Source organism: Ochotona curzoniae, unplaced genomic scaffold, assembly GCF_017591425.1.
Source record: "Ochotona curzoniae isolate NIBS_2020 unplaced genomic scaffold, NIBS_Ocur_1.0 scaffold_3223, whole genome shotgun sequence".
In the NCBI taxonomy this organism is placed as follows: domain Eukaryota; kingdom Metazoa; phylum Chordata; class Mammalia; order Lagomorpha; family Ochotonidae; genus Ochotona; species Ochotona curzoniae.
The window spans coordinates 2,036,720-2,064,356 of record NW_024467108.1 but is presented as its reverse complement, the minus strand read 5'-3'; the positions used below and the strand labels follow the sequence as shown (position 1 = coordinate 2,064,356).

The following is a 27,637-nucleotide window of genomic DNA, read 5'->3' as shown; positions in this document are numbered from 1 at the left end:
GAACCAGAGCCCAAATGGGATCCCAGGCGTGCAAGGCGAGGACCTTAACCACTTGCGCCACTGCGCCAGGCCCAATAAAATAAATCTTAAAAAATTAAAAAAGTTACATGTGTTTTAAAAAATTGAACTTGCATTATTTTTTAACGTATTATTTACTCAATACTATGTCAATTAATTCCATAACATTGTATATTGGTGCTGATGTTTTGTTGGAGCTTTTAATTGATCGGGATTTTACTCTTTTGGCTCTACCTTCAGACCAGAGAAGGTCTCCCCAACAAGCCGTTGAGCTTATCTGGACAATAAGATGCTGGACTCTATGCTTGATATATGCTTGCAATGAAGGAATCTCAACTGAACTTGGACTGTGGTTACGCAACAAGGTGGAGGAATCCACCATGGTTACGGGAGGGGTGGGGGAAATCGCAGTACTTATAAAACTGTATCACATAATACAATGTTATTAACAATTAAAAAAAATTAAAAGTTTTAATGTGCTAAAATAACCTAAATTAAAAGAATATCAGCAATAATGCATTTTCAAAATTCTCACAATGAGGGGGGGAAGCATCAATAATAATATCAAAATAGGCAGAGCTGAGTTTACTTAATCAAAACTAGATGTGCTCACTGAGCATAACCAAATACTGTTGTGATATTTCAGAAGTGTGCTTTTGAAATCCAGTGGAGTTGTCAAGTAAAATAGTATGTAGTCAATCATTTGCATTAAGAATGTTCCCAGTCCCAATTTTATAGGCAGGTAAAAAACATGGAAGCTTATCCTTTCACATGTAATGCTACACATTAACAACACAATGCTATTCTGGGGACTATACAATGAAACCAGCAGAATTTTAGAGAACACTAACTTTTTTTCCCCATTAACATTTTATTGTTATCATCATCATCATCTTTGAGAACTCTGATCTTCATCATCTTGCTACCTGACAGTCAACTATCCATGTAAAAAAGACACTGACTTGCAACAGTAACCCCATGGTTAATCAAGTATAAGTACCACTAGCTGAAATCATTAAATAAAAATGTTCTCCAACAAACTGAAGCACAATTAGGAAAGCCTGGTTTAATTTCTATTAATGTGAATATGAAATCTCTAGGTTAACTACTTAAAAGACACAAATAGTGAAACAGGCACTGACATCGTCATGAGTCACCATTAACACAATTTGAAGTGCCTATATTCAAGAGTCAGCTCACTGTCCTCTTCAGCATCCTGCTCACACATACAAAGGGATGGCAACAGGCGATGGCTTAGGAACTGGGATTTTTGCTACACACTTAGCAGACCCATACTGAGCATCTGGCTTTTGCCCAATTCAGCCCCAGCCATTTCAGGCATTTTCAGATACACAGAGAAGAGACAGAAAAATCTTCCTTCCACTGGTTCACTCCCAAAATGGCTGCAACAGTCAGAGCTGAGCAGATCCGAAGTCAGGAACCAGGAGCCTCTTCTATGTCTCCTATTCAACTTCAGAGTCCAAAGGCTTTGGACCATCTTCTACTGCCTTCCCAGGACAAAAGCAAAGAGCTGGATGAGAAACGGAGCAGCCAAGACACGAACTGCTGCCCATATTGGATCCTGGCACTTGCAAGATGCGGATTTAGCCATTGAGTCATTGTGCCAAGCTAGCAAGTTTTTTTCTTACACCGATGATTAGAACCAAAGACAGAACAGCAGAGAAGAGTATTGTTACTCTCATTTTACAAAGAAGATTCAAAAACTGACATGGGGAAGAAATAACTCATCGGCAGAATACATAAAAGTACATATCTCAAACAAACAAGGTTTGCTCAAAACACACGTTTTTATCCTAATAGTACAAAAGACAAACGTAGTGGCACAACACTAACTTCCACCTTTCCTTCTATCTAAATGGCAGGGTTGGGTTTTTTCTTAGATATAAAGATTTATTTTATTTTCACTGGAAAGTCAAATATAAAGAGAGGAGGAGAGACAGAGGATGATATTCCATGTGTTGATTCGCTCCAAGTGGCCACAATAACCAGAGCTTAGCTGATCTGAATCCAGGTGCCAGGAGCTTCTTTCCAGATCTCCCATACGAGTGCAGAGACCCAAGGCTTTGGCCTGTCCTTGACTGCTTTCCCGGGTCACAGGCAGGGAGCTGGAAGGGAAGCGGGGCTGCCGGACTAGGAACCCGTGCCCATATGGGATCGTGGCGCATGCAAGGTGAAGACTTTAGTTGGTAGGCTACTGTGCCAGACCTGGCAGTTACTTTTATTTATGTCAAGTGAAACCAGTTTTTCGTTTCAAATGGAACATAGTTTTTTCTTTGAAAAGATATTTAAAGTTGATTTTCTCCAGTTAGAAATAAAGACGGTAGACAGATACTGCAAAAACTGTTAGGAATATTCAAATGAAGTATGAAAAAAACTCTTTTCTAGATAAAATCATACCAAGAAAAGTTATATTGAAAGATGGGAGGGAATACAGACAGACATGTTAAATCAGGTAGACATGTTAAGTTAAATTTTCTTTAGACTAAAAGCCAAAACACAGCAATACAAGCATACCATTTAGCAAGTTAAACATGTCAGATGAGTCAGAACATCATTCTCTGAAGTAGAGAACAGTAGAGAAACAGGGATGATGAGGACCTAAGTCCCATACCATGTGATCGTTTCAAGGAAGTACATGTATGTACTGTTGTGTAAGCGAGCAAACAGGATTTGGTTGGAAATCAAGTCAGCAAGTTACATATTAGCCAGAAAAAAACTTCATAAAGCCTTCTAAAGTGACTGATACTTACCTACAGGGGCCTGGGGGGCTCCAAAGCCCAAAGTGGCTGTCGTAGTATTAAATCCAGGGGCCCCAAAGCCTCCTGTACCAAGAGGCCCTCCAATCTTAGGTTGGTTGTTTCCAAACAAAGATGCCTGTCCAGCACCAAGAGCTATGTAGACAAAGGAAAAAAAGTACCACAGAAGAACCTTTGAATGCTGTGCAGGAGGTAGTTATTTAAAACATAATACATTTGGAAACTTCACAAAGATTATTTACTGTAACAAAAGTGCTAATATGACTAATGCTAAATATATGCAAGGCACCAGGCTCTGTGTATTACACACATTGCAGGTAAATCTCTGTTCCTGAAACATTCATTAAATTGTAGCTAACCTGCCTAAAAAGCAGAATTTACTCCCATTTTACAAACAAGAAAATGAAGGTTTAGTAAGGATTTTATAGAAAAGAATCTCAAAGAATTAAGGAACAATTCTCTTTAGTTTCCAATGTTTGAAAACGAAGGCAGGGGACCCTGGGTTGAAAACAGATGACCGTTCCACATCCCTGGATCCTGAGGCGGTTGGGAGGCTGGGTGGAACAATGCAACTGGCTCAGTCAATCAGAGTCATACAGGCTAAACCACAGAAAAACAAAAGTCTTTCTACAGTGATGTTCAACAACACCATCTGATGAAACCTGCTTTACTGAGACAAACTGGTTTTTGTGAAAAGCTAAATGCTTTATGACAAGGTTACTATACACATTTCAAGTGTCATTATGAAACAGGATTATGTAGAATAACCACTAGAGAAGTTTGTAATGTTTTTAAATCTAATGTATCCTGCTTAAGGAGCATGTTAGTAGCACTCTTAAAAGGTATAAAACAAACAAAAAAGATGCTACTGTCATTAAAAGAAAAACAATATTTCCGTCCTCCATGTGACCCCTCAAAAATCACTGTCAATTTAAAGTATTGGAACTTCCTTCAACATACTAACTGTATCTTTACAAGACTTAAAGCTAACTAGGAAAATTCAAAAGCCAAACATTTTTATAGGCCAAATTACCGGTCTCTAAAAATCCTTTGAGATAAACAGAAAAAAATGGGTAATATGTTTATATACAGATAATTCACATCAGAAATTAAGAATGAATGCTGAGGGGAAAACTGCTTTCCTTTTTTTTTTTTTTAAGATTTATTTATTAGTATTAGAAAGTTACATATACAGAGAAAAGGAGAGACAGAGAGGAAGAGCTTCAGTCTGCTGATTCACTCCCCAAGCACCCACAATGGCCAAAGCTGAGCCAATCCAAAACCAGATGCCAAAAGCCTCTTTTGGGTCTCCCATGTGGGTGCAGGGTCCCAAGGCTTTGGGCCATCCTTAACTGCTTTCCCAGGCCACAATCAGGGAGCTGGATGAGATGCGGGACTGGTTGCAACTAGAACTAGTGCCCATATGGGATACCGAGGCGTGCAAAGCAAGGACTTTAGCCACTAGGCGATTGCGCTGGGCCCGGGTTTTCATTAATGAGGGGACTTTATGTGTTATGTGATACAAAAGTATGATAATCAGAGAATTTATGCTTCACAATCACCTGCAAGAATCATAAGTAAACAATAAGGGGGGGGGGGGTGACAAAGGAATACGAAATGTTACTAGGGGTCTTAAAGATTCCAAGAGACCTAGGGAAAGGTAAAAATGGTTATATTCTTTTTAAGACCTAATAGCAAAAGCTACAATTTAATTCTACCTACAGAATCATAACTATTACATTCAGACATAATTTTATCTGTACTTTACTATAATAAGCAATCTTATCAGATGTATCATTAAACTTACTACTTTACTAAAACTTAAGAACTAAAACTGCTATTATCACTAGGTAACTACCAAAAAACTTGTACGTAAGTGTTAATGTCAGTTAATATCCACTGTAGAAAAAAAAATGGTTATGTACTTAATCATATTTTACCTTCTTCTAAGGAGTCCTTAGAAGGATCCTAAAAAGGATCAATACTAAATCTTTGAGAAAGTGGATATGTGGCATAGCCAATAGAAGTGTCATTTGTGATACTAGATGCTGTAATTATGGTCCAGCTCCCTGTTAATAGGATTGAAAAACCAGCAAAGATGGCCCAAGTGTCTGGGTTCCTGCCTTTGCCCAGTCAGTGTTAGCTAACTATTGTTGCACTCTGGGAAGTTTGGCAGTGGACACACAATCTCTTTCACTTTCTCTGTAATTTTTTTTTAAAGAAATCATTTTTTTCCTGAAATATTTATTATTTTTATTTTTTTGGAAAGTCAGATATACAGAGAGAAGGAAAGACAGAGGAACATCTTCCATCCACTGGTTCAGTCCCCATGTGGATGCAATGACTGCAACTGAGCCGATCTGAAGCCAGGAACTTCTTCCGAGTCTTCAACGCAGGTGTAGAGACCTAAGGTGACCCTCCCAGGCCACAAGCAGGGAGCTGGATGGGAAGTGGAGCTGCCAGGATACGTAATGGTGCCCTATGGGGATCCCTGTCTATGCAAGGCAAGGCCTTCAGCTACCAGGCTACTACATTAGGCCCAAGAAATGAATCTTTTTAAAAATGCTTTGTAGTATGATTATCACCTAAACTTAAAAATACAAAAACTGGGCCTGGCACGATAGCCTAGCAGCTAAAGTCCTCACCTTGCAAGCACTAGGATCCCATACGGGCACCGGTTCTAATCCCAGCAGCCCCCGCTTCCCATCCAGTTCCCTGTTTGTGGCCTGGGAAAGCAGTGGAGGACGACCCAAGGCCCTGGAAGCCTGTACCCACATGAGACCTGGAAGAAGCTCCTGGCTCCTGATAAGCTAAGCTTCAGCCATTGCAGCTGCTTGGGGAGTGAATCAGCAGACAGATCTTCTCCGTCTCTCCCCCTCTCTGTAAATCTGACTTTGCAATAAATAAAAATCTTTTAAAAAATTACAAAAAAAAGCTAAGCTAACAATTTGTAAAGTATTCTGTGACCAGCACTATGGTACAGTGAGTTAAGCTGCCATCTGCAGACGCAGCATTTCATATGTACACTGGTTCAAGTCCCAGCTGCTCCACTTCCAATCCAGCTCTCAGCTAATGTGTCTGAGAATGCAGTAGAGGATTGCTGATGTGCTTAGACCCCTGCCCCTATGTAGGAGACCTTCAAGAAACTCCTGGTTCCTAGCCTCAGCCCAGCACAGTCCCAGTTGTTGCAGCTACTTGGAGAATGAACCAATGGATGAAATACTTTTTTCTCTCTTACCTGTTCTCTGTGTAATTTTGCCTTTCAAATAGAGCTTAACAGCATCAAAAAAAGTACCCAAACACACATATTACAAGAAAAGTTATTTCTCCCTGAGAATGAATTTGAATCCCTATCTTCAGAAAAATATGCAGTTAATGTGGCATTAAAATTACAAATCAAAGGTAACCTCAAGTTTACCCATGTTACCACTATTCATAAATATGAGTGCTTACATTCCTTTCAAGTACAAAGGCTGCATTAGCAGATACAATAACCAAAGAATTTCTACTCCTTGCTGATACTTCTCAAAATGCTAACTGCCTCCACTGCCTGTAAGGCTGGGGATATAATATTTTCTCTTGAATGTACTGTCTCCTTGTTTGTATGGATAACACAAGAATATGTAAAAACAAAAATATGACACGCAGGCTGGGAGGGAATACTGCATTGAAAAATCATATATTAAAGTAGGCAGTCAATACATTAATATGGAACTGGGAGACAATGGCCAACATAAAAAGGTTTATAAAGCATTTTATTATCTTAAGACTACCAAAAACATTGCAACTTATTTTAAGATTCACAAAGCAAAGACAAAAATAACTCTAACCACACAAAAATAAAATTTGCACTAGATTACTAGCTGTAACCAACTGCCTAGATTCCCTTGTATCTAAGCAAGTGTTACACATGCCATCCCCAGTGGCTTTTAATTCTACTTCACTATCATTAATGGTTGGCTGTGGTACACTAACACACCTTAGTCTTTCAGTTCAAAGTCACTAATTTAGGATATGTTATGCTCCATTTAAGAACATAATCAAAAACCCTACAAGAAAGGTACATATGTATATGTGTACAACCATACTTGGAAAATGACTAGAAAGCAGTTTGACAATGTATATGCCAAACTTTCAACATCTGTTAATCCACAGCTGGAATACCTGGACTTTCCAATTGCTTAACCTTGCTTCTTTCATTAGAAATCAAATTATTAAAAAAAAATCAGAGTATTTTCAGATACCGAGAGTAAGAATGTAAAAGCAAAGATAATGTAACTGAAGCAGATATCACAAGATCACATATGTAGTTTACAACTAAATGACTACACCCACCTATGGTCAAACTGGGTAAAACAGACAAAGCTCTGTTGTAACAACCTTTTTAAACTGTGTATGTTGAAATACATATTCATTTTATGAAAACTCTCTACCTTCAATTGCTTAAAACAGCCAGGTAGGCAGAAGAGTTACTATCTTCTAAGGCAATTAAAACAATAATTTACATTAGGAACTGGGAAACAGGGTAACAACCAGATGGAAACTGAAAGGCCAGCAGAGATTTTCTCGAATCCCAGAGCATTGAATTTCTTAAGCATATGCTCCTTATTGTTCTGCCTTATCATTAAGGCTTACTTAATAAACAATTCAATGTCTTAAATGCTTGTTAATTGGTAACATGGAACTAAAGTTAACATCTTGTATGCAGTTCTTACAAAAACATTGAAAATCTCAACTAGATCATAACCACAAAAGACAAGAATTTTGTAGGAAATTTTCCTTTTTCTATCTAAATTCCAACATTTGTTAGAACTTCTAAGATAAGTGATCTGCCAAAGTCTAACTGATGGGAATGTTTATCAATCCAATTGTTATTTGCAGACAGATGACCAGAGATTTTAAACTATAGCAATAAAAAAATCAAGTTGCATCACTTTCTAAATCTTGTTGTAGTTGCTCTTTACCTGTTCCAAATCCTGTGCCAAGTCCAGCTCCCAGAGTTCCAGCTGCTGGTTTACTTCCAAAGATACTATTCCCACTGGTATTTGTGCCAAAACCTAAAAGGACAAAAGAATGAATAGCTTGTAGTTTTGACATATCTCTCAATTCTCTCTACAAGAGAATTTAATATTAAAAAAACCAAAAAGCAAAAAAACTTGGCTGTAAGCCTGACCATTAAGAATGATAAATTATAAGTTAATTTAGTGGCTAAAGTCCTCGCCTTGCATATGCCAGGATCTCATATGGGCACTGGTTCATGTCCTGATGGCCCCACTTCCATCCAGCTCAGTGGAGGATGGCCAAAAGCCTTCGGACCCTCTGGAAGAAGCTCCTGGTTCCTGATTGGCTCAGCTCCGGCCATTAGGTCACTTGGGGAGAAAATCAGTGGACAGAAAATCTTTCTCTCTGTCTCTCTTCCTCTCTGTATATCTGAGTTTCCAATATAAAATATTTTAAAAATAAAGTAAAATAATACAAATTTTAAGACACCAAATTTTTTTATGCCCAAAACATTCATGGTAAGAAAAACAAAATGGGTATAAAAATCTCTACAGCACGGGAGCTGACTTTGTGGCACAGTAAGTTAAGCTGCAGACTGCAACCCTACCACCATGTGAACACTGGTTTGAGTCCTAGCTGCTCCACTTCCAATACAGCTCCCTGCTGTTGTACCTGTGATATCAGTGATGTTTCCCTAAGAGCACCCACCACCCATGCGGGAGACCTAGATGGAGTTCCAGGCACCTGGAGTTCTAGGCCCAGCTCTGGCCATTGCAGCCATTTGGGAAGTGAACCAGTGGATAGAACATGTCTTTGTCTGTCAATCTGCCTTTCAAATAAATAGATCCTAAAAAGAAATTCTTGATAGCAGTTTTGTTGTGAACCAATAGCTGTGGCATGGGTGGTGCATGGCACATCACACATGAGGACCTTTAATGATGTTGGACTCATTTATAGGAATACTAACAGACTTGGCTAACATTAAAAAGAAAATTATCTACAAATAACTTATTCTTTCCATTGTCAGAGATGATGCACAGCTGAATAAACCATTCACTAGTACTATATTTCATCATTTATGCAGGTATTCCTATAATTCTCTCCCTATTTTATGCACTATTATTTGAAAGGCAGAGCTAAAGAGGAAAAGAAAAACAGCACTTCCATTTGCTGTTTTACCTCCCAAATCCTTAAAATGGCTTGAACTGGTTCCTAGCTGGAGCCAGGAACTCAATCCAGGTGTCCCAGTGGGGAGGCAAGAACCCAATTTTTCAAGTCATCACCACTGCCCCCCAGGTTCTGCATAAGTAGGAAACTGGAGTTAGAAGCTGGAGCCAGTAACTATACCCAGGAACTGCAATTTAGGATGCAGAGATATTTGCCAGTAAGCTAAATCCATGTTCTCTATCAATCATCATTGAAGTCCACAGGAATCACAACATATTTCATGGCTGACATTACTTTTTGTTCAGGTATATACACAAAGTCTTGGCATCCTTTTTAGGGCTAAGTATCAACTATTAATGAACATATCACTAATATCTCACGAAGAAAGGGAGAAAAACATTCACTGGCCAAAAATATTCTGCTTCTAAACACCAACATCTTTCAAAAAATCATGGAGAGGATTAAGTTCAAAACAAACAGAATACAAAGAACATCAACAACACTATCATGCTATTTCCAGAATGTAAAGAACATAAAAAACTGAAAACATGTCTATCTTATATGATTCTAATGTTTAGGAAACTATTCCTGATTTCACTGCAAACTATTTGACTTAGGTATTCATTAAAATCTAGGCTTTACTTGTGATAACAACTATGCCACAAAAATGGGGTGGGTGCTCCCTACTCAAGCACAACCAACTGCCTCTAAGGAAAATATAAAGAAAATGTATTTAAAGATCTTACTTTTCTGTTTAAATTAAAATTTAACCAGGAAAATATCCTGTGAACTACCTCAAACCCACGAACAGGGAAAAAAGTCCCAACTTACACTGTTTATACCACACATTTCCTCCAATTGTCACAGACAAGTGTATCAACTGTTATTGCAAAAACAATTTTATAAATTAAAGAGAAATATTCAGCATACAAGCTGGTGAGGAAAATCAGATACAGGTAAATCCGTTCACTTACAAATAACCTAACAAATATAAATACATACACACTGCAAATAACCCTCTAAGCAAATCAGAAACCTACAACCACAGAATGTCAAATACATTCTAAAAATACAGCATAGAAAAACCCTCTCATAAATAACATTCCATTCTAAACATGAAACTCTTCACAAATAAAGCTTTTGTTAGGAACTTTCATTTTGAAAAGGAATGAAATGTGGCCTTTGAGGGGCTAAAAATCATAAGTATGATGGTTTATGGAATTCGAAAGAGCCACAGAAGAGATACAACAGTATTTAAATTTCAGATTATTAAGGAAAATTGGTTTATAAAAGTTTTCCTTGGTGAAATTTCCAAAATAATGCTGATTGAACCTTAAATATGTTTCACATCTTAATTTTACACATAAAAAATACATATACAAAGATCTTCATTTTAACCAAGCTAACCAAGTCCAGTGCCTCAAAGCTCTAAAGCAGAGTGACCACAAAAAGATCACAGGTGGAACTATAATCATTACAGACGTGATCAGTTAAAAAGCCAGAAAAGATAAAGCCAAATAAATTTAAAGATTACAGATAAAGAATTGCTCTCTCTTTTATTATCATTCACATTTCTATAAAAACACTAACCTTCCAATGCTTAATATATTCTTTCTCCAGGATCCAATAAAATTACTCAAAAGTTCACTGAAGGGCTAGCTGTTTTTTTTTCTACCAATAAATCCCAAATTGGACTATCTGGATTTGATATTCAGCTCTGACAGGAGTCAGTGCAGGCATCAGTGATGTCTCAAATAACGGGGCTCCTCCTACCCACACTGGCCCCTGACTTAATTCCCAGCTCCCTGCTTTGACCAGGCCAACCTGAGATGCAGGTATGTGGCAAATGATCCACAGAATGGGTGCTCACTCTCTCCGTCTCTAATTAGCAGTTAATATGAAAATCAAAGGCCAGGAGGCTATGTAGCACAGTTGAGTTGAGCCACCATTTGTGACACCAGCATCCCATAATTGTCTAAGCTTCTCTGCTTCTAATCCAGATTCCTAGTAATGTGCCTTTGAAGGTGGCATATGACTGCCCAAGTGATTGGGTCCCTGTCATCCACATGAGACATGGATAGCTACAGGATCCTGGCTTTGGCTTGACACAGCTCTAGGAGCTACAGTCATTTAGGCAGTGACAGCAAAGGGAAAATATCTGTCTCTCCCTCTCGCTGATGATATTAAAATAAATAAAGAACCTTTAAACAACCACAAAAAATCTCAACAAAGCACCACAGGAACACTAACCTATGCCATTAATCATGTGCTTATGTTTCCCAGATCAAAATTCAATCAGTGCCTAATGATGGATGTGCTACATGTTCAACACTGTTTCCCTTGACAATGACCTTTCTTTTTAACAGAAATCATGTTGAATGTTAAAAATTTAAGTAGATAGTTGTCAACGATGTTTTACGGTTTCATTAAGCCATCTTAAAATTTTCTAGCACATCTCTGAAGAGTAATTTAGAATTTATTTTTTAACTGTTCAATCATCTTCACACTTTCCCAACTTTTTCACAATTAGTATAGACTCAAAAATAAACTGTCAAGTAATTTCCCATGTCAAAAAGGTTTCTATTTTTAGTAAGAATCATCAAATCTCGACACTATTTTCATGCTTGAAACTAGGCCTAAAAGAGTATACTGCCGCAAACAAATGTTTCATTTATACTTTGTCAGCTACTAGTAAAATAATCCAAAGAATATGAAAGGAAATTTATTATCTTCTACTAAATATACCAAGGTTTGGCCAGAACTTTAAAACCTTTCCCTCCAGTAGCTCACCATCAAGTCACAGGCTTACCTGAAAATTTGAAACTCTATCAAATTATATGAATCAGGAGAATGATGTGTGGTATAGTCAGTGTAACTTTAAGAGAGTCAAACCTGCTTTTTATATGTACCAAAAGTAGAAGTGTTTGTATTGGTTCCTAAAGTCAGAGTTGGTTTGTTACCAAAGAGCCCGCCACTGTTTGTACCAAATGAAGGAGCACTGGTTGTGCTGGTTCCAAATGTGGTAAGCTTGTTATTGCCAAACAGGGTCTAGAAAAAACAAAATTTTGAAATAAAAATTACATATCAACCAATAAATAATGGTTATCTTAACTATAATGGATTAGGTATGGGGAATAGAATGTTATTTTTACAAAAGGAAGAAGTAAAAAAACCAACAGATATGTAACCTAAAAATAACTATTAACAGAAACCACTGCTGGACTGAAAAGTTATTGAAAATTTAACAAATCAAAAATTTCAATGAGATTCTAGCTCCCTGCTTGTAGCCTGGGAAAGCAGCAGAGGATGACCCAAATCCATGTGACACTGTACCCCTTGTGGGATCACCGAAAGAAATTCCTGGCTCCAGGTTTCAGATTGGCTCAACTCCAGCCGCTGAGGCCATTTGGAGAGTGAACCAACACATGGAGGATCTTTCTGTCTCTTTTTGTAAATCTGATGTGCCTTCCCAACAAAAAGAAAAAAAAATTTTAAAAATAAAAATGAAGAATCTGAATGAGACATTAATCAAACAAGGTATACAATTATTTTTAACATATTGAAAGAAATGTATCATACATTTCACAGTGGAAATACTTTGAATAACAAACTGAAACATGCCAGAGAACAGATAAACCTTTGAACCCTGCTAATTCAAAGAAACCATTCTCAAAACACATGAAATGTTCTCAGAATAATCAAATTTATATACTGAAAATTTATATGCAGAAAATTTCCCAGTTAACCCTAAGTTAACTGGGAAAAAATGGGAAGGACTGGGCCTGGCGCGATGACACTGTGGTTAAGATCCTCGCCTTGCACGCCCGGGATCCCATATGGGCTCCAGTTCTAATCCCGGCAGCCCTGTTTCCCATCCAGCTCCCTGCCTGTGGCCCGGGAAAGCAGTTGAGGACAGCCCAAGGCTTTGGGACCCTGCACCCCTGAGAGAGACCCGGAAGAAGTTCCTGGATCCTGGCTTCGGATCGGCATAGCATCAGCCGTTGTGCTCACTTGGGGAGTGAATCATCGGATGGAAAATCTTCCTCTCTGTCTCTCCTCTCTGTATATCCACCTTTCCGATAAAAATAAAATAAATCTTTAAAAAAAAAAATGGGAGGGACTGCTAATGGTTATAGGGTTGCTTTATATTAACTTGATAAGTATGTTTCCTAAAAACTGAACGTGATAATAGCTACATAAAGTTAATACTATGTAAAACCATTGAACTATACTTTAAGGGGATAAATGATTATCCTGATTATACACCAGGAAAGACACTGTTTGGGAAGGCATTATAGCAGTGGAGGATGAGCCACTGCTCTGACACCAGCATTCCAGGAATGCCTATATATATCTTACCTAGTCTGCACTTGATTCCAGCTTCCAGCTTATATATCTGGGAGGCAGCAGATAATTGCCCAAGTACTTGGGTTCCTGTTAACCACATGGGAAACCACAGTGGAGCTCCAGCCTAACTTTAACCTGGCTTAGCCCTGACTACTATGGGAATTTAGGAAGTGAATCAAAGGATGGAAGATGAGCCCAGCACAATAGCATAATGGTTAAGGTCCTCGCCTTGAACACACTGGGATCCCATATGGGCTCCAGTTCTATTCCCGGCAGCTCCACATCCCATCCAGCTCCCTGCTTGTGGCCTGGAAAAGCAGTCGAGGACGGCCCAAAGCCTTGGGACCCTGTACCAGTGAGGGAGACCTGGAAAGAAGTTCCTGGCTCCCAGCTTTGGATTGACGCAGCACCGGCCGCTGTGGTCACTTGGGGAGTGAATCATCGGACGGAAGATTTTCCTGTCTCTACTCCTCTCTGTACATCTGCCTTTCCAATAAAATAAATAAATCCTAAAAAAAAAAAAAAGATGGAAGATCTCCATCATTCTGCCTTTAAGTAAATGAATCTTTTGTTAAAAACAAAAATTTCTTTTAAAGAACTTAATTTTCTTAAATAGCCTCACCTCAAATTATTTACCCCAAAATGCAATAAAAAACAATCTTAATTTTCATGCCAACAGTGCGATGTTTTAAGGATAATTTTTCTTGTACATAAATATTAAAAACTGTTAAGTTCAACATTTTTAAACAGATGTATAATCCAAAGTGTTTGATACTAATTGCAATACAACGAATTTTTAAACATAATATAAAAGTCTTAATACTGTATATCAAGAACAGTCACAAATAACACCTTATTTATTTTTATTGGGAAGGCAGAGTTACAGAAGAGAAGGGGAGACAGAGCGAGATATTCCATCTACTGATTCATTTCCCCCAATGACCACAAGGGTCTGAGCTGAGCTTGTCCAGGAGCCAGGAGCTTCTTCCAATTTTCCCACACGGGTGTGGCTGATCTGCTGCTGCTTTCCCAGGATACAAGCAAGAAGTCAGGATGCAAACCAGTGCTCATATGAGATGTAGGTATCAAAAGTGGAGGCTTTAGCCTCCAAGGTGCTTGGCCAGAACAATAGCTAGCGTTTATTAAAAAGGATGTATTCATTTTTTAAAAGGTAGAGTAACACAGAGAGGACAGAAATAGATTTCCAATTGGTTGATTCACGCCCCCCAAATGGCTGCAAAAGCTAGGTCAGGGGCAAGGTGAAGGGGAGCAAGGAACTTTATTTGAATCTTCCACATCACTGCTTTCCCTGCATTAGCAAGAAGCTGGAACAGAATCAGACTCAAATCAGCATTTCAACATGGAATGCCCGTGTCATAAGCAACACTTAACCTGTTGTATCACAATGTCAGTCCCACAAACAGTAGTATTTTAAATAACTTAATGAGAAAAACAAATCAATCAATCCTCCAGCAGCCTGAGCTCTGTAAGAACCACAATGAGGCCAGTGTTATGGTGCAGAATATAACCCCTTGCTTGCAATATTAATGCTCTACATTGGTTCTCAAGTCTCAGTTGCTGTTTCCAATCTACCATGCTAATAATGTACTTGGGAAGGAAGCAAAGATGCCCCAGACATCTGTACCCCTATCAACCATGTGGGAAAACTAGGATAGCATTCCTAGTTCCTGGCTTCAGCCTGGCCCAGTCGTAGCTGTTGCAGCACTTGGAAAGTAGAGAGTAGATGCAACATCCCTGGTACCCCTGCAAACACTGCCCAGCTCCACTGTAGTTCTGCCTTCCAAGCAAAAGATAACCTTAATGATCATAACGTGGAAGCAACATCAAAGGTGTTTAATTCCCAAAAGTCATATTAATTTACCATCCAAATCAGATGGTAGAATTAGCAGTTAAAACGTACCTAATTTAAACAAAGTGAAAACACCCCACTTGAGACTCAACAATAAACTAACCAAGTAGAATCCACGTCATATCTAACAGATCATATTTAATATCACATTGTATACAAGAAACATGCAATGTTATTTATCAATTTAAAAATAAATTTGGAGGGCCTATCCAACAGGATAAACCACAGCTTTCACGACTGGCACCTCAGATCAGAGTGCTGCACCACTTCTGACACAGTGCCTTGTGAATGCACCCAGGAAAGCAGACGATGGTCCAGGAGCATAGGCTCCTACCACTTGCAAAGGAGACTAAATGGAGTTCCTGGCTTCCAGCTGACCTGGTCCAGCACAAGCTGTTTCTAGCCATCTGGAAGATGAGCACAGATGCAGGAGCTTTCTGCCTCTCTGACATTCTGCTTTTCAAATTAATAATAGATCTTTAAAGTAATTTAAAAAAACTGAAAAAAAAAAAAGGTTTTAGATAAAGGCATTTCTTTTTAAGACTTATCTTGTTTTTTTTTTTAAGATTTATTATTATTATTTTTTTATTGGAAAGGCGGATATACAGAGAGGAGAGACAAGAGAGGAAGATCCTCCGTCCGATGATTCACTCCCCAAGTGAGCACAACGGTCGATGCTATGCCGATCCGAAGCCAGGAACTTCTTCCGGGTCTCCCACGTGGGTGCAGGGTCCCAAAGCTTTGAAATGTCCTCGACTGCTTTCCCAGGCCACAGGCAGAGAGCTGGAAGGGAAGCGGGGGCCACCGGGATAGAACCGGCGCCCATATGGGATCCCGGGCGTGCAAGGCGAGGACCTTAACCACTTGCGCCACCGCGCTGGGCCCTATCTTGTTTTTTTATTGGGCAGTCAGATATACAGAGAAGAGCAGAGACAGAAAGATCTTCCATCTGCTGATTCACTCCCCAAGTGGCCAGAACAGCTAGAACTGAGCCAATCTGAAGCCAGGAGCCTCTTCCGAGTCTCCCATTGCAGATGCAGTATCCCAAGGCCTTGGTTCCCTGACTGCTTTCTGAGGCCACAAGCACGGAGTTAGATGGGAAGGGGGGCCGCCAGGATTAGAATCAGTGCCCATACGGTATCCCGGCAGGTACAAGGAAAGGAATTTAGCCACTGGACCCATAACTGAAAATTTTAAATTCAAGGGTTACTTCACTATTAGCAATAAACTGCATACATGCACTGAGGAAAAGAAGCTTTAAAAATTTATTAATATCCCACCCTGATCAACCATGTAATCATTATTTTAAAAAAATTTAAATAAATAAATAAAATAAAACTATTAATTTAAGCACCCAGCACGATGGGCTCAATTAGCTAATCCTCCTCTTGCCAACTGTTGGCATCCCATATGGGCATCAGTTTGTGTCCTGCCTGCTTAACTTCCCACCAACTCACTGCCCATGGCTGGAAAAGCAGCAAAGGATGGTCCAGGATTAGAACCCTGCCCCAACAAGGGAAACCCGGAAGAAACTCCCGGCTCCAGGCTGCTAGCTAGCTCAGCTCCAGGTGTTGTGGCCATTAGGGGAGTGGACCTGCAGATGGAAGATATTTGTCTCTTCCTCTCTATGTAAAACTGCGCTTCCAATAAAATAAACCTTAAACAATAACAAAAAAATATTTGAAATTAATATATTTAACGAGTTAACACCTTTTACTTGTTATCAACAGCAAATCAAGTAATACTTTGAAAACATTCAAGTCTTTCTTAGACAACCCTTTGACACTCATACAATCTTCAAAGCATTGCCAACTTTGAAAACTTACCGAACCAACAGCACCAAATCCAGTACTGGTCTGCCCAAAGAGCCCTGTTCCTGTCCCAAATGCTGTTCCAGTGCTGGTGTTTGTAGCCGTTCCAAAAAGACCTCCAGGCTGTGAGGCCTGGGTTACTCCAAATAAGCCCTGCAAAAAGTTATCCAGATTAAAAGATGGTCTATAACAGTTTAGTAGTTTCCATTTAAGCTTATCTGACTGATGCTATAATCTTTGTCATACAGCTCCTGAGTTAGGAGACCCAGATAGTTCTACCTATACCTAAATCACCTTTTATCAAACCAGTCCACATTTCCATTAGCAATGTTTTAGGGTTCCAACTTCCTTAGCTCCTTACCAATTATAAGTTGTTTTTTATTATTATCATTATAGTTCTTTTTGGGGGGGGGGTTTTAAAGATTTATTTACTTTTATTGGAAAGTCAGATTTACAGAGTAAAGGAGAGACAAAGATCTTCCATCCACTGATTCAATCCCCAAGTGGCCATAATGGCTGGAGCTGAGCAGATCCAAAGCCAGGAGCTTCTCCTGGGTCTCCCATGTGAATGCAGAGACCCAAGGCTTTGGGCTGTCCTCCGCTACTGTCCCAGGCCACAAGCAGGGAGAGAGAGGGAGAGGGAGAGGGAAGTAGAGCTGTCAGGACACAAATCGGCACCCACACGGGTTACCGGCACATGAAGGGTGAGGATTTTACTCACTAGGCTATCACGCCAAATTAGAGATTTCAAAATATTATGAAGTCATATTACATTGTAAAATTTTTTTTTTTTTTGAGACACACACACACAATTAAGATCTGCTATTAGCTCAAGGTCAGTTTTCCTTACCATGGTGTTGGTACTTGGCTGTCCTAAGGTGCTGGTATTACCAAAGGAAAAACCAGTGGTTTGAGTGGTTGTGGCTTGACCAAATGGTTTGCTAAAGAGGCTGGTAGTCTGCTGATTTGGTTGGCCAAAGAGACCACCTGGATTTGTTCCAAATCCAGTTGTACCTTTCAGGAGAGAAAGAAGTAAATAATAAATCATAAAAAATAAGCTACAAACATACAGGACAAAATCACATTAAGCTGGTTACTCCAACATTGTTTTAGCTAACTGATCCTAAAACCACTCTACATACATTTGCTATCTGATAAACATTTCATTTTCCACCTAGGAACTTCACTCCCAGTTTGGCCAAAACTTAGTTACTATAACAACACTTTAATCCCAAGAGCCCTGATTTGGCTAATGATTATCCTTTGTAGGTCCAAGCTTCTAGATCACAAGACAACCATCACAACTCAAACATCATCTTCTGAAAGTGAAGTCTTCTTTAACCATATTCATTTCAAACTATTTTGCCCCACCTCCAAACATATACCAGGCACTCCCTATGTTTCCATTATTCCTGAACAAATTTTGTACACAAAATGACAAATATGTTCTACTTTTAGTTGTCTGTGTCCCCTCATATGACCCACTATTATGTCCGGTACTTACTGGTTCCAAAGGCAGTTTTGTTTTGGCCATAAGAAAAGGCTGAATTAGTGGTGGAGGAGCTGAAGAGTCCCGTAGCACTTGAAGTGGCTGGAGAAGACCCAAACAAGCCAGTTGCGGTACCTGCTCCCACCTGGTTCTGTGGGCCTTTCCGATTAGCCTGATAGTCCTCTAAACGAAGTTCCTGAAGGAGAACATATTCCTAATCTTAATATGCAGCCAAAAGAGTTACTTAGGAGATTAAGAACTTCAATTTAGTACTCAAGTTCAATGTTCACATAGGTACTATCTCTAAAAAACTACACAATAATATCAAGTTAATAAAGTTACAAGAGTCAGTGTGATGGCTCATTGTGTAATCCTCCACCTGCAAGCACAGGCATCCCCTATGGGTTCTCTCTTTCCAATAAAAATAAATACATCTCTCATGAAGTTACAGAAAAACATTTATGAATAAGCATTAAAAACAGGTATCGTAACTATACAGAGCTACAGGCTTCATGGTAACAGCCAATTATCTCAATTTTAACTTTATTTTTTAAAGATGTATTTATTTATGTGAAAGGCAGAGTTACAGAGAAACAGGACAGACTTTTTGTTCACTGCTTCACTCCCCAAATGGCTGGAACTCTTGAGCCAGAGTTCATTCAGGTGCACATGGATGCAGAGGCTTAGGTAATTGGGCCATTCTCTTCTGCTCTCCCAGACATGTCATCAGGCTGCTGGATCAGAAGTGCAGATGGGATGCAAACCACCAGCACACACATGGAAAGCTGGCACTACACATGGTGGCTTTGCCCATTACACCAATATCGGCCCCATTAACATTATTTTGTGAACAATAAGCACTTTCTTTCAGCTATGTAAATGTTATGTAACAATCTTATCTCGCCTACCTATACAAGTAAAAAAGTTGGAAGAAGTTGGGGCAGGTGTTCACTAAATGTAGGGAAAGGAGGAACAAAGCTTAACAATTTGTTCTCCTAAATCAGGGTTTCTGTACACTCCAATAAAGCAAGCAGTTAGAGATAATGAAGAAGCAAATGCTACAATTATGATAGCTAAAATGGATAGCCATCTACCACTGAACAAGAATCAAATTTTAAGTTTATGCAATGACAGGAATAAGTATCAAAGGACCAGCGCTGTAGTCTAATGGCTAAAGTTCTTGTCTTGAATGTGCTGGGATGCTATACAGGCACTGGTTCTAATCCCAACGGTCCCACTTCCCATCCAGCTCCCTGCTTGTGGCCTGGGAAGGCAGTCAAGGACGCCCCCGGGGCTTTGGGACCCTGCATCCGCATGGGAGACTCGGAAAAATCTCCTGGCTCCGGATCGGCTCAGCTCTGGCCACTGCGGTCACTTGGGGAGTGAATCAGTGGACAGAGGATCTTTCAGTCTATCCTCCTTTGCAATAAAGAAATCTTAAAAAAAGTGAGTATCACAACACCGAAAGACCAAAACAGGATTGTGTCATGGTACAGAACATTAAACACCATCTGCAGCACAGGTACTCCGCCTATCCACTTCCTATCAGCTCCTGGAATGCACCCGGTAAAGCAGCAGAGGCTGCCGAAATGCTTGGAAATCTAGTACCTACATAGGAGAATTGCATGCACTTCCAGGCTACTGGCTGTGGCCTAGCACTATGCCAGATGCTATGGCCATTCAAGGAGTGATCCAACCAATGAAGATCTTTCTGTTCTGTCCTGTCATTCAAATAAATAAATAATTTTTTAAAGTACATAATGTAAGATTTAATTTAAATAAAGTTTAAACCTAGGCAGTTGAGAGAAGTGTTATGTATAGAAGGGAAGGATCAAGTTACTATGGTGACAGGGCATAACAGGTAATATATTCCGTTTCTTGATTGATTTAGTGAAAACTTATTAAGCTGTATGCTTAATAATTTTGCATAAACTTAATAAAACTTGTTTTTACACACACACAGTACAATGTAATCATCCTTTGAGGATGAACCATTACAAAAGCCACATTTGGAGCTATGGAATCAATTGTGTCTTTGTCCAAAAACAAAAAATCATAAATAACAGTTTTTAAAAACTTGGTTATTAGTTTCTTCCAAAATTTCAATATGCCACTAAATTTTAAAGATAACAAAAATCATTTAAAATTATTTTAATTTTATGTGAAAGGCAGAGACAAACAGAAATTTTTCATTGGTTGCTATCGCACTACCCAAAGCTGCAACACCCCGAGAAAGGCTATCCCAAGCCAAAAATCAGGAATTCCACATGGGTTTTCCAGCTGGGTGGTAGGAAAAAGACCTGAAAACCATCACTGGCATGAGCAGAAAGCTCATTCTGAGGCCGCGCTGACAAAACTGGAATTTCCAAAGAAATCAAAAGGTTGTTATTCTGCATTGTATTTTTACTTACCTCTAGAGACTTGCTTTCATATTCTTTCATAGCAGTAATACACTGGTGCTTGGTACTGATATTGGTGCTAACTCCAGCTTTGACCATAGTATCTGTACCAGTAAGAGGCTGTAAGTGAAGACAGAATTTTTTAACAACTTAACTCTAGAACTCATATCCTAGGTATTTTATAAAAGAATATAAAAGTATTTGGTTAAAGATATTGTATTTTTGATTTCTTCCTATATCAGTTATCTGAATTCATCTATCTTAGCAACAAAGTTACCAAATTAATCAAATTCATAAGCACAAGAAAATTTTACACAATATATTTATACCTCTATATCTAAACTCTAACTCTGATTCTATCCTGAAATGTCTGCTTTATATAACTGCTGTTGCATTCAAGAAATACAGACACCTGTATTTTCCTACAGTGTTATGAGGAAAAGTCATAAGTAACAAATGACTCCTATTTTCTATTGTATTTTCTCTACTTCTGTATGTATTTTTAATAAAAGAGCTACAGCGAGAGTGACACACAGATAGATCAATCTTCCATCTGCTGGTTCACTCCCCAGATGCCACACTCAAGCCAGGAGCTACAAGTGCTTCCAGATCTCCACATGGAAGGCAGGGTCCAACCACTTAGTCTATCTTCCACTGCTTTTCTCAGGCAACCAGCAGGAGGATGGATCTAAAGGGGAGATGGTTTGTGCCCCATATGCTTTACTTCCCTTCCAGCTCCCTACTTGTAGCCTGGGAAAGCAGTCAAGGATGGCCCAAAGCCTTAGGTCCTGCACCTGAGTGGGAGACCTGGAAGAAACTCCTGGCTCCTGTTTGGCTTTGGATAGACTCAGCTCTGGCTGTTGCAGGTATTTGAGTGAACCAACAGATGGAACATCTTCCTGTCTTCCTTCTCTCTGTTCAATCTGTCTTTTCAATAAAAAATGAATCTTAAAAAATTTAGTATTATGAACTCTAACCACCTTACCTAAGAATTTTCTGGATTTGCTGAACTAAATTTTAATAATATATTGTCATTTCAACAACAGAAATCTTACTTTTTAACTAGTACGGGATACTGATAAGTGCTTCCATGCAGCTCTTTAAAAAGGCCTTTCTTAGAGAAGCTTTTCTTCTTTGTTTAAAAAATGATTTAGCAAGAACAGGCATTGTGGCATAATGGTAAAGCTACTGCAGTGCAAGTGCTGACTGCTGCACTTCCAATCTAGTTCCATCCTCCAGGCCTGGGAAAAGCAGTAGATGATGGTGCAAGGTTTGGGCTGTCACTGCCATGTGGAACACCTGGATGAGGTTTCAGGCTCCTGGTCTTGGCCTGGTTCAGCTCTGGCCATTGTGGCCATCTGGGGAGTGAATCAACAGATGAAAGATCTGTTTCTGTCTCTCCCTTTCTCTCTGTAACTCTGACTTCCGAATAAGTATTTTTTTTTAATTGATTGGAAAGCGTTTCAGATTTTTTACCCACTGTCACTCTCCAAATAACAGTCAACAGCCAGGGCTAAGGCCGACCAATGTCAAAGGACTGGTACTCCATCTAAGTCCTTGGCACTCTGAGCCATGCCATCTTTTCCTGCTTTCTCAGGCACATGAGCAGGAAGCAGAGCAGTCAAGACTTCAACTGGCACTCATGGAAAACCAGCATAACAAAGGCCTAATCTGATACTTCACAATAAGGGTCTCTTGAAAATTTTTTCAGTGTACCCATTTCCTTTATTTCTATGAAGGATAGTACCATTCAGAGGCCAAAGTAAATTCAAATTCTATCTTAAGTGAGCGAATATAATCAAACTTATAAATACACCTTTAACTGGGGAAATATTAATTCAAATATACAATATAATCTTAATTTGCTTTACATTTCCATACTACTATAGTAATCATAGATTTTATTTTTAAAACATCTTTCAGAAAAAATCAAACTAAACTAAGTTGTGCTTAATGGGAAGAGGAACAATTCACCTTGCAAAGAAACACAAGTGAGGAAAAAAAATACATTTCCACAAAAATCAGAAGAAAATACATACATTAAATTTAATGGTAGTCCCAGTGGGAGCAGCAGTGAAACTACTTGGTCCAAAAAGAGAGCCAGATGTGCTACCAAATGGATTAGAGGTGGTATTTGTAGTTCCAAAAAGTCCCCCACTGCTTGTACTTGTTCCAAAATCTATGAATCAGAAAAACAAATGGAGAATTAAAACATAAGAATTTAAGAATCCACAGATATCTTGAAATTGGGTGGTAGTGCTTTGAGTACTTTAGTTTTTCTGGTTTCCAAATGTCTCAAGCAAGTTCATTCAAGCAGAAACTTCTTATACGGACACATACATACTTCCAATTTTCAAGTGAAACAAAGTCTGAATCCTTTAGTCAAATAAATGCCTATGAAATCCTTCTGGGGAAGGTTTTAATATTCAGAGTACCCAGAAGACAACTTAAGAGAAACATGACTTATTCATAACATTCATCTCCTCTCCTTTTATACTACAAATGGGATAAAATTATCTTTCCAAACATATCCTGTCACAGCAAACTTTAACAAGCAGTCACAATATTTTATTTATATATACCAATATATACAAAAAAGTTAAAACATACCAGTGGTGCCATATATCAGGGCATTCAAATATAGATTAATGTAAAACTTGTCCCTACCTACTTAAGAAAAATTACTAGGCACTATTTTCTAAAATTTAATACAGGAATTGCCGATCTTCTGATGATTTACCCTTTCAAAAGGTGAAGTTTTATCACAGTATGATCGTCAGTAAATGTGATTAATAACTAGGGAACATACTTCTCAACATGAAAATGCTACCTGTGCAGTAGTTACGCATATGCTGTCAAAGATGTCAGACAGCAATAAAAATTATCTGCCAATATTTTATATTAAGATTCTCAAAGTTACAAAATTAGGAAGATTGTAGGTTCTCACTGGCAAATTGCTAACTTGTCGTAACATAATTTACAATGGAGAAGCACTTTTTGCTTGAATTGCATTTTACATGGTCATGTTAAATACTTCAGCAGCCCCACAAACTGGGTCTGTGAACTGGATGGGTGGGACAGGGCTATCGGGGTGAAGAGATCATTCATCACTTCAATCAGTAGTGGCCAACTCAAAGCACACTGTGACACAGCGCCAGACCACTTCTGGACTTTAAAAAGGCATGAATTAAAGACAACGACAGGGGGTTTGGTGCGGTAGCTTATTAGTTAAAGTCCTCGTCTTGCATGTGCTCGGATCCCATATGGGTGCCAAGTTCATAACCTGGCGGCCCCAATTTCCATGCAGATCCCTACTTGTGGTCTGGGAAAGCATTTGAGAACAGCCCAAAGCCTTGGGACCCTTCACCTGCATGGGAGACCTGGAGGAAGCTCCTGGCTTCAGATTGGCCTAGCACTGGCCACTGTAGCCACTTGTGGAGTGAACCAGCAGACAAAAGATCTTTGTGTAAATCTTTCCAATAAAAATAAACAAATCTAAAAATATATGTGTGTGTATATACAAATATGACAGCCAAGTGTAGCAGTACAGAAGCTAATCCTCTAACCTGTGGCACCGGCAACCCATTTGTGCAAATTCATCTCCTGGCTGTTTCAGTTGCGATCCAGCTCTTTGCTTATGGCTTGGGAAAGCAGCAGAAATGGCCCAAGCCCTTCGGAGCCTGCACCCATGTGAGACACCTAGATGCTCTGGCCATCACAGCCATTTGTGGAGTGAATCAGCAAATGGAAGACTTTCTCTCTATCCCCTTTGTGAAATCTTCCTTTCAAATTAAACATACAAAAAAACCTTTCCTGTCCTGATCCTCCAACACAACCCATTCATCCTTAAAATGGCAGCATCTGGCCTAGCTTTTATTCCTCTCTGTAGTCATTCTGTATCAGGCACCTCTCTCTGGATACCCCTTAAACAAATTTCCACCTTAAGAGAGACGTACAAATTCTCCTGCTTTCCAGCCTAATTAAGCTTCTCAATACAGTTTCAAATTTCTCTCTTCTCATTTTTCTGTCATTTGCTGGGATGAGGTAAGTAAAGATGGGGAAAAGGGAAGACAAAATAGATTGAATAAGCAAAGTTATTAGAAGCTTAAGTCCAATGATACACCACTTACTCCCAAAGCCAGTTGGTTTGTTTTGTGCAAAGGCATTGTTCTGGGATGAGAAAAGACTGGTCCCTGTATTTGCAGTTCCAAACAAGCTACTTGACGTTCCTGTTGATGCTCCAAACCCAAAGCCGGTGCTTGTGGAGGTAGCTGGTTGGCTAAATGAATTGGTACCAAATAATCCTCCTGGGAGAACGGAGAGAAGAGGGAAGTTAAGCAGAAATTTTACAGCCACCAAGTGAAGTTTTACACCAGCTATAGTGCAAATAAAAGCCCTACCTGGTTTGGTCTGTGAGCTACCGAATAGGCCTCCAGTATTGTTGCTTGAACCAAACGCAGATGTTCCAAAGGCACCTCCACTAGTAGTGCCAAAGCCAGTATCTGGAAGGAAAGAAAAATTCTCACACACAACTTCAGAATTTATTTCTCTTAACTATAAAATGGCCTCTCATTGGGCAAAGCATTACAAACACTTGATATGACTGTTTAAAATATAGATGTTCTGGTTATAATTTCAGAGATTCTAACTCTTTATCTTTATGATGAAAAGTATGCAGTTTAACCACAGGCCCCCCAAATGAATTATGATGGGCACTCTTGGTAATAAAAGGATGATCTTGGGCCAGCATGGAGGTGCAACAGGTAAGGCTATCACCTGCAATGCCTGCACCCCATATGGATGCCAATTCAAGTCCCAACTGTTCCACTTTCAATGCAGCACCCTGCTAAATGGCCTATAAAAGCAACAGAACATGGCTCCAAGCACCTGGACCTTACGTCTACGAGGGAGACCCAAATGAAGCTCCTGGATTTGGCGTAGCCCACCATTGGTCACTGCAGCCACCACGGAATTGAAGAAACAGATAAAGATCTGTGTGTCTCTCCCTCTCCTCCCTCAATAATTCTTTCAAATAAATAAGCAAATCTAAAAAATAATAATAATAACATTCTTGACACAGAGTTCTCTAAAATTACTCAAGGGACAAAACATTTTTTCTATTACTTTTACTAAATGTGATAAAGGTTTCGTAGATTTTGCTTTACACAAAAATCTTCAGCAATTAGGAAAGGTTTCTGAACAATAATGGGAAAATGGTAACTCCTAAGGTTGGGAGGCAAAACTTAAAGATTTTTATTTGAAAGGCACATTCACAGGGAGAATAAAGAGACACACAGATTCTCTAGCCACTGGTTCATTCCCCCAATGGGCCCTAACAGCTGGAGCTGAGCCAATCTGAAGCCCAGAACCAACAGCTGCTTCCAGTTTTCCCATGCAGACACAGAGGGCTCAACGACCTGAACCATCCCCCACTGATCATAAGCAGAGAGCTGGATCTGAAACAGAGTAGCCTGGACCCAAAATGCTGCCCATGTAGAATACCTAAAATTACAGGTGGAGGATCAGCTTAGTAAACAACTGTGCCAGCTCCGAGAAAAAAAATTTGACCAGAGTTCAAGAGTTATGACAGGTAGCGAGCGTCTCATAAAATATTCAATGGCAGAGAAGGCGTATGAGACAGGGTAGAAAATATAAAGACTATCATTTTAGCATTTCTGTTAAAGAATGTCACACTTTTTACATAATCCCTGTGCAGTTACTCATTAACTGATTAGATTTTCAGCATTCAGGGTCCGGAGCCTGGTCCTGACAACTAAAGTCCCTGCCCTGAACGCCCGGGATCCCTTATGGGTGCCGGTTCTAATCCCCGCAGCTAAGCTTCCCATCCAGCTCCCTGCTTGTGGCCTGGGAAAGCAGTTGACGATGGCCCAAAGCTTTGAGACCCTGCACCCACGTGGGAGAACGGGAGGAGGTTCCTGGCTCCTGGCTTCGGAGCGGCACAGAACCGGCTGTTGCAGTCCCTTGGGGAGTAAATCATTGGCCAAAAGATCTTTCTCTCTCTGTTTCCTCCACTATGTATATCTGACTTTCTAATAAAAATAAAGAAATCTTAAAAAAAAAAAAAAAAAAAGATTTTCAGCACTGAAAGAAAGATCTATTTCCTGGGGCCCATCATCATGGCCTACAGGATAAAGTCCTTGTCTTTAACATGCCGGGAGCCAAGAACAGGCGCCGGTTCTAATCCCAGCAGCTCCACTTCCCATCCAGCTCCCTGCTTGTGGCCTGGGAAAGCAGTTGAGGACAACCCAAAGCCTTGGGACACTGCTCCCAACGGGAGCCCTGGAGGAAGTTCCTGGTTCCCAGCTTCAGATCAGTGCAGCACCAGCTATTGCGGTCACTTGGGGAGTGAATCATCGGATGGAAGACCTTCCTCTCTGTATATCTGACTTGATCAAACAAATCTTAAAAAAAAAAAAAAAAAAAAGAAAGAAAGAAAGGGCCTGGTGCCATAGCTTAGTGGCTAAAGTCCTTGCCTTGCACACACTGGGATCCCATCTGGGTACAGGTTATAAGCCCAGTAGGTCTCACTTCCCATGCAGATCCCTGCCTGTGGGCTGGGAAAGCAGTCGAGGATGGCCCAAAGTCTTGGGTCCCTGCTCTGCATGGGAGACCCAAAGAGGCTCCTGGCTCCTAGCTTTAGATCACCTCAGCTCCGGCTGTTGCAGCACTTGGAGAGTGAATCAACCAATAAAAGATCTTCCTTTCTTTTTCTCCTCCACTCTGTATATTTCACTTTC

The 27,637-nt window shown here is 39.6% G+C and overlaps 1 protein-coding gene across 4 annotated transcripts in view; it reads right to left on the bottom strand.

Moving 5' to 3' along the window:
- Window positions 1-27,637, bottom strand: part of NUP98 (nucleoporin 98 and 96 precursor) — a 92,376-nt gene that overhangs the window by 47,058 nt on the left and 17,681 nt on the right. For 2 of the 4 annotated variants that reach the window (XM_040964361.1, XM_040964364.1), the window contains exons 3-12: window positions 25,280-25,381; window positions 25,010-25,186; window positions 22,919-23,058; window positions 20,892-20,999; window positions 18,496-18,676; window positions 17,842-18,005; window positions 17,007-17,144; window positions 11,873-12,011; window positions 7,760-7,852; window positions 2,790-2,930 (exon numbers count right to left, since the gene is read on the bottom strand). In XM_040964361.1, the coding sequence (XP_040820295.1) occupies window positions 2,790-2,930; window positions 7,760-7,852; window positions 11,873-12,011; window positions 17,007-17,144; window positions 17,842-18,005; window positions 18,496-18,676; window positions 20,892-20,999; window positions 22,919-23,058; window positions 25,010-25,186; window positions 25,280-25,381 (1,383 nt within the window). The remainder of the gene's footprint in view (window positions 1-2,789; window positions 2,931-7,759; window positions 7,853-11,872; window positions 12,012-17,006; window positions 17,145-17,841; window positions 18,006-18,495; window positions 18,677-20,891; window positions 21,000-22,918; window positions 23,059-25,009; window positions 25,187-25,279; window positions 25,382-27,637) is intronic. The other 2 variants (XM_040964362.1, XM_040964363.1) reach the window with 2 other exon arrangements.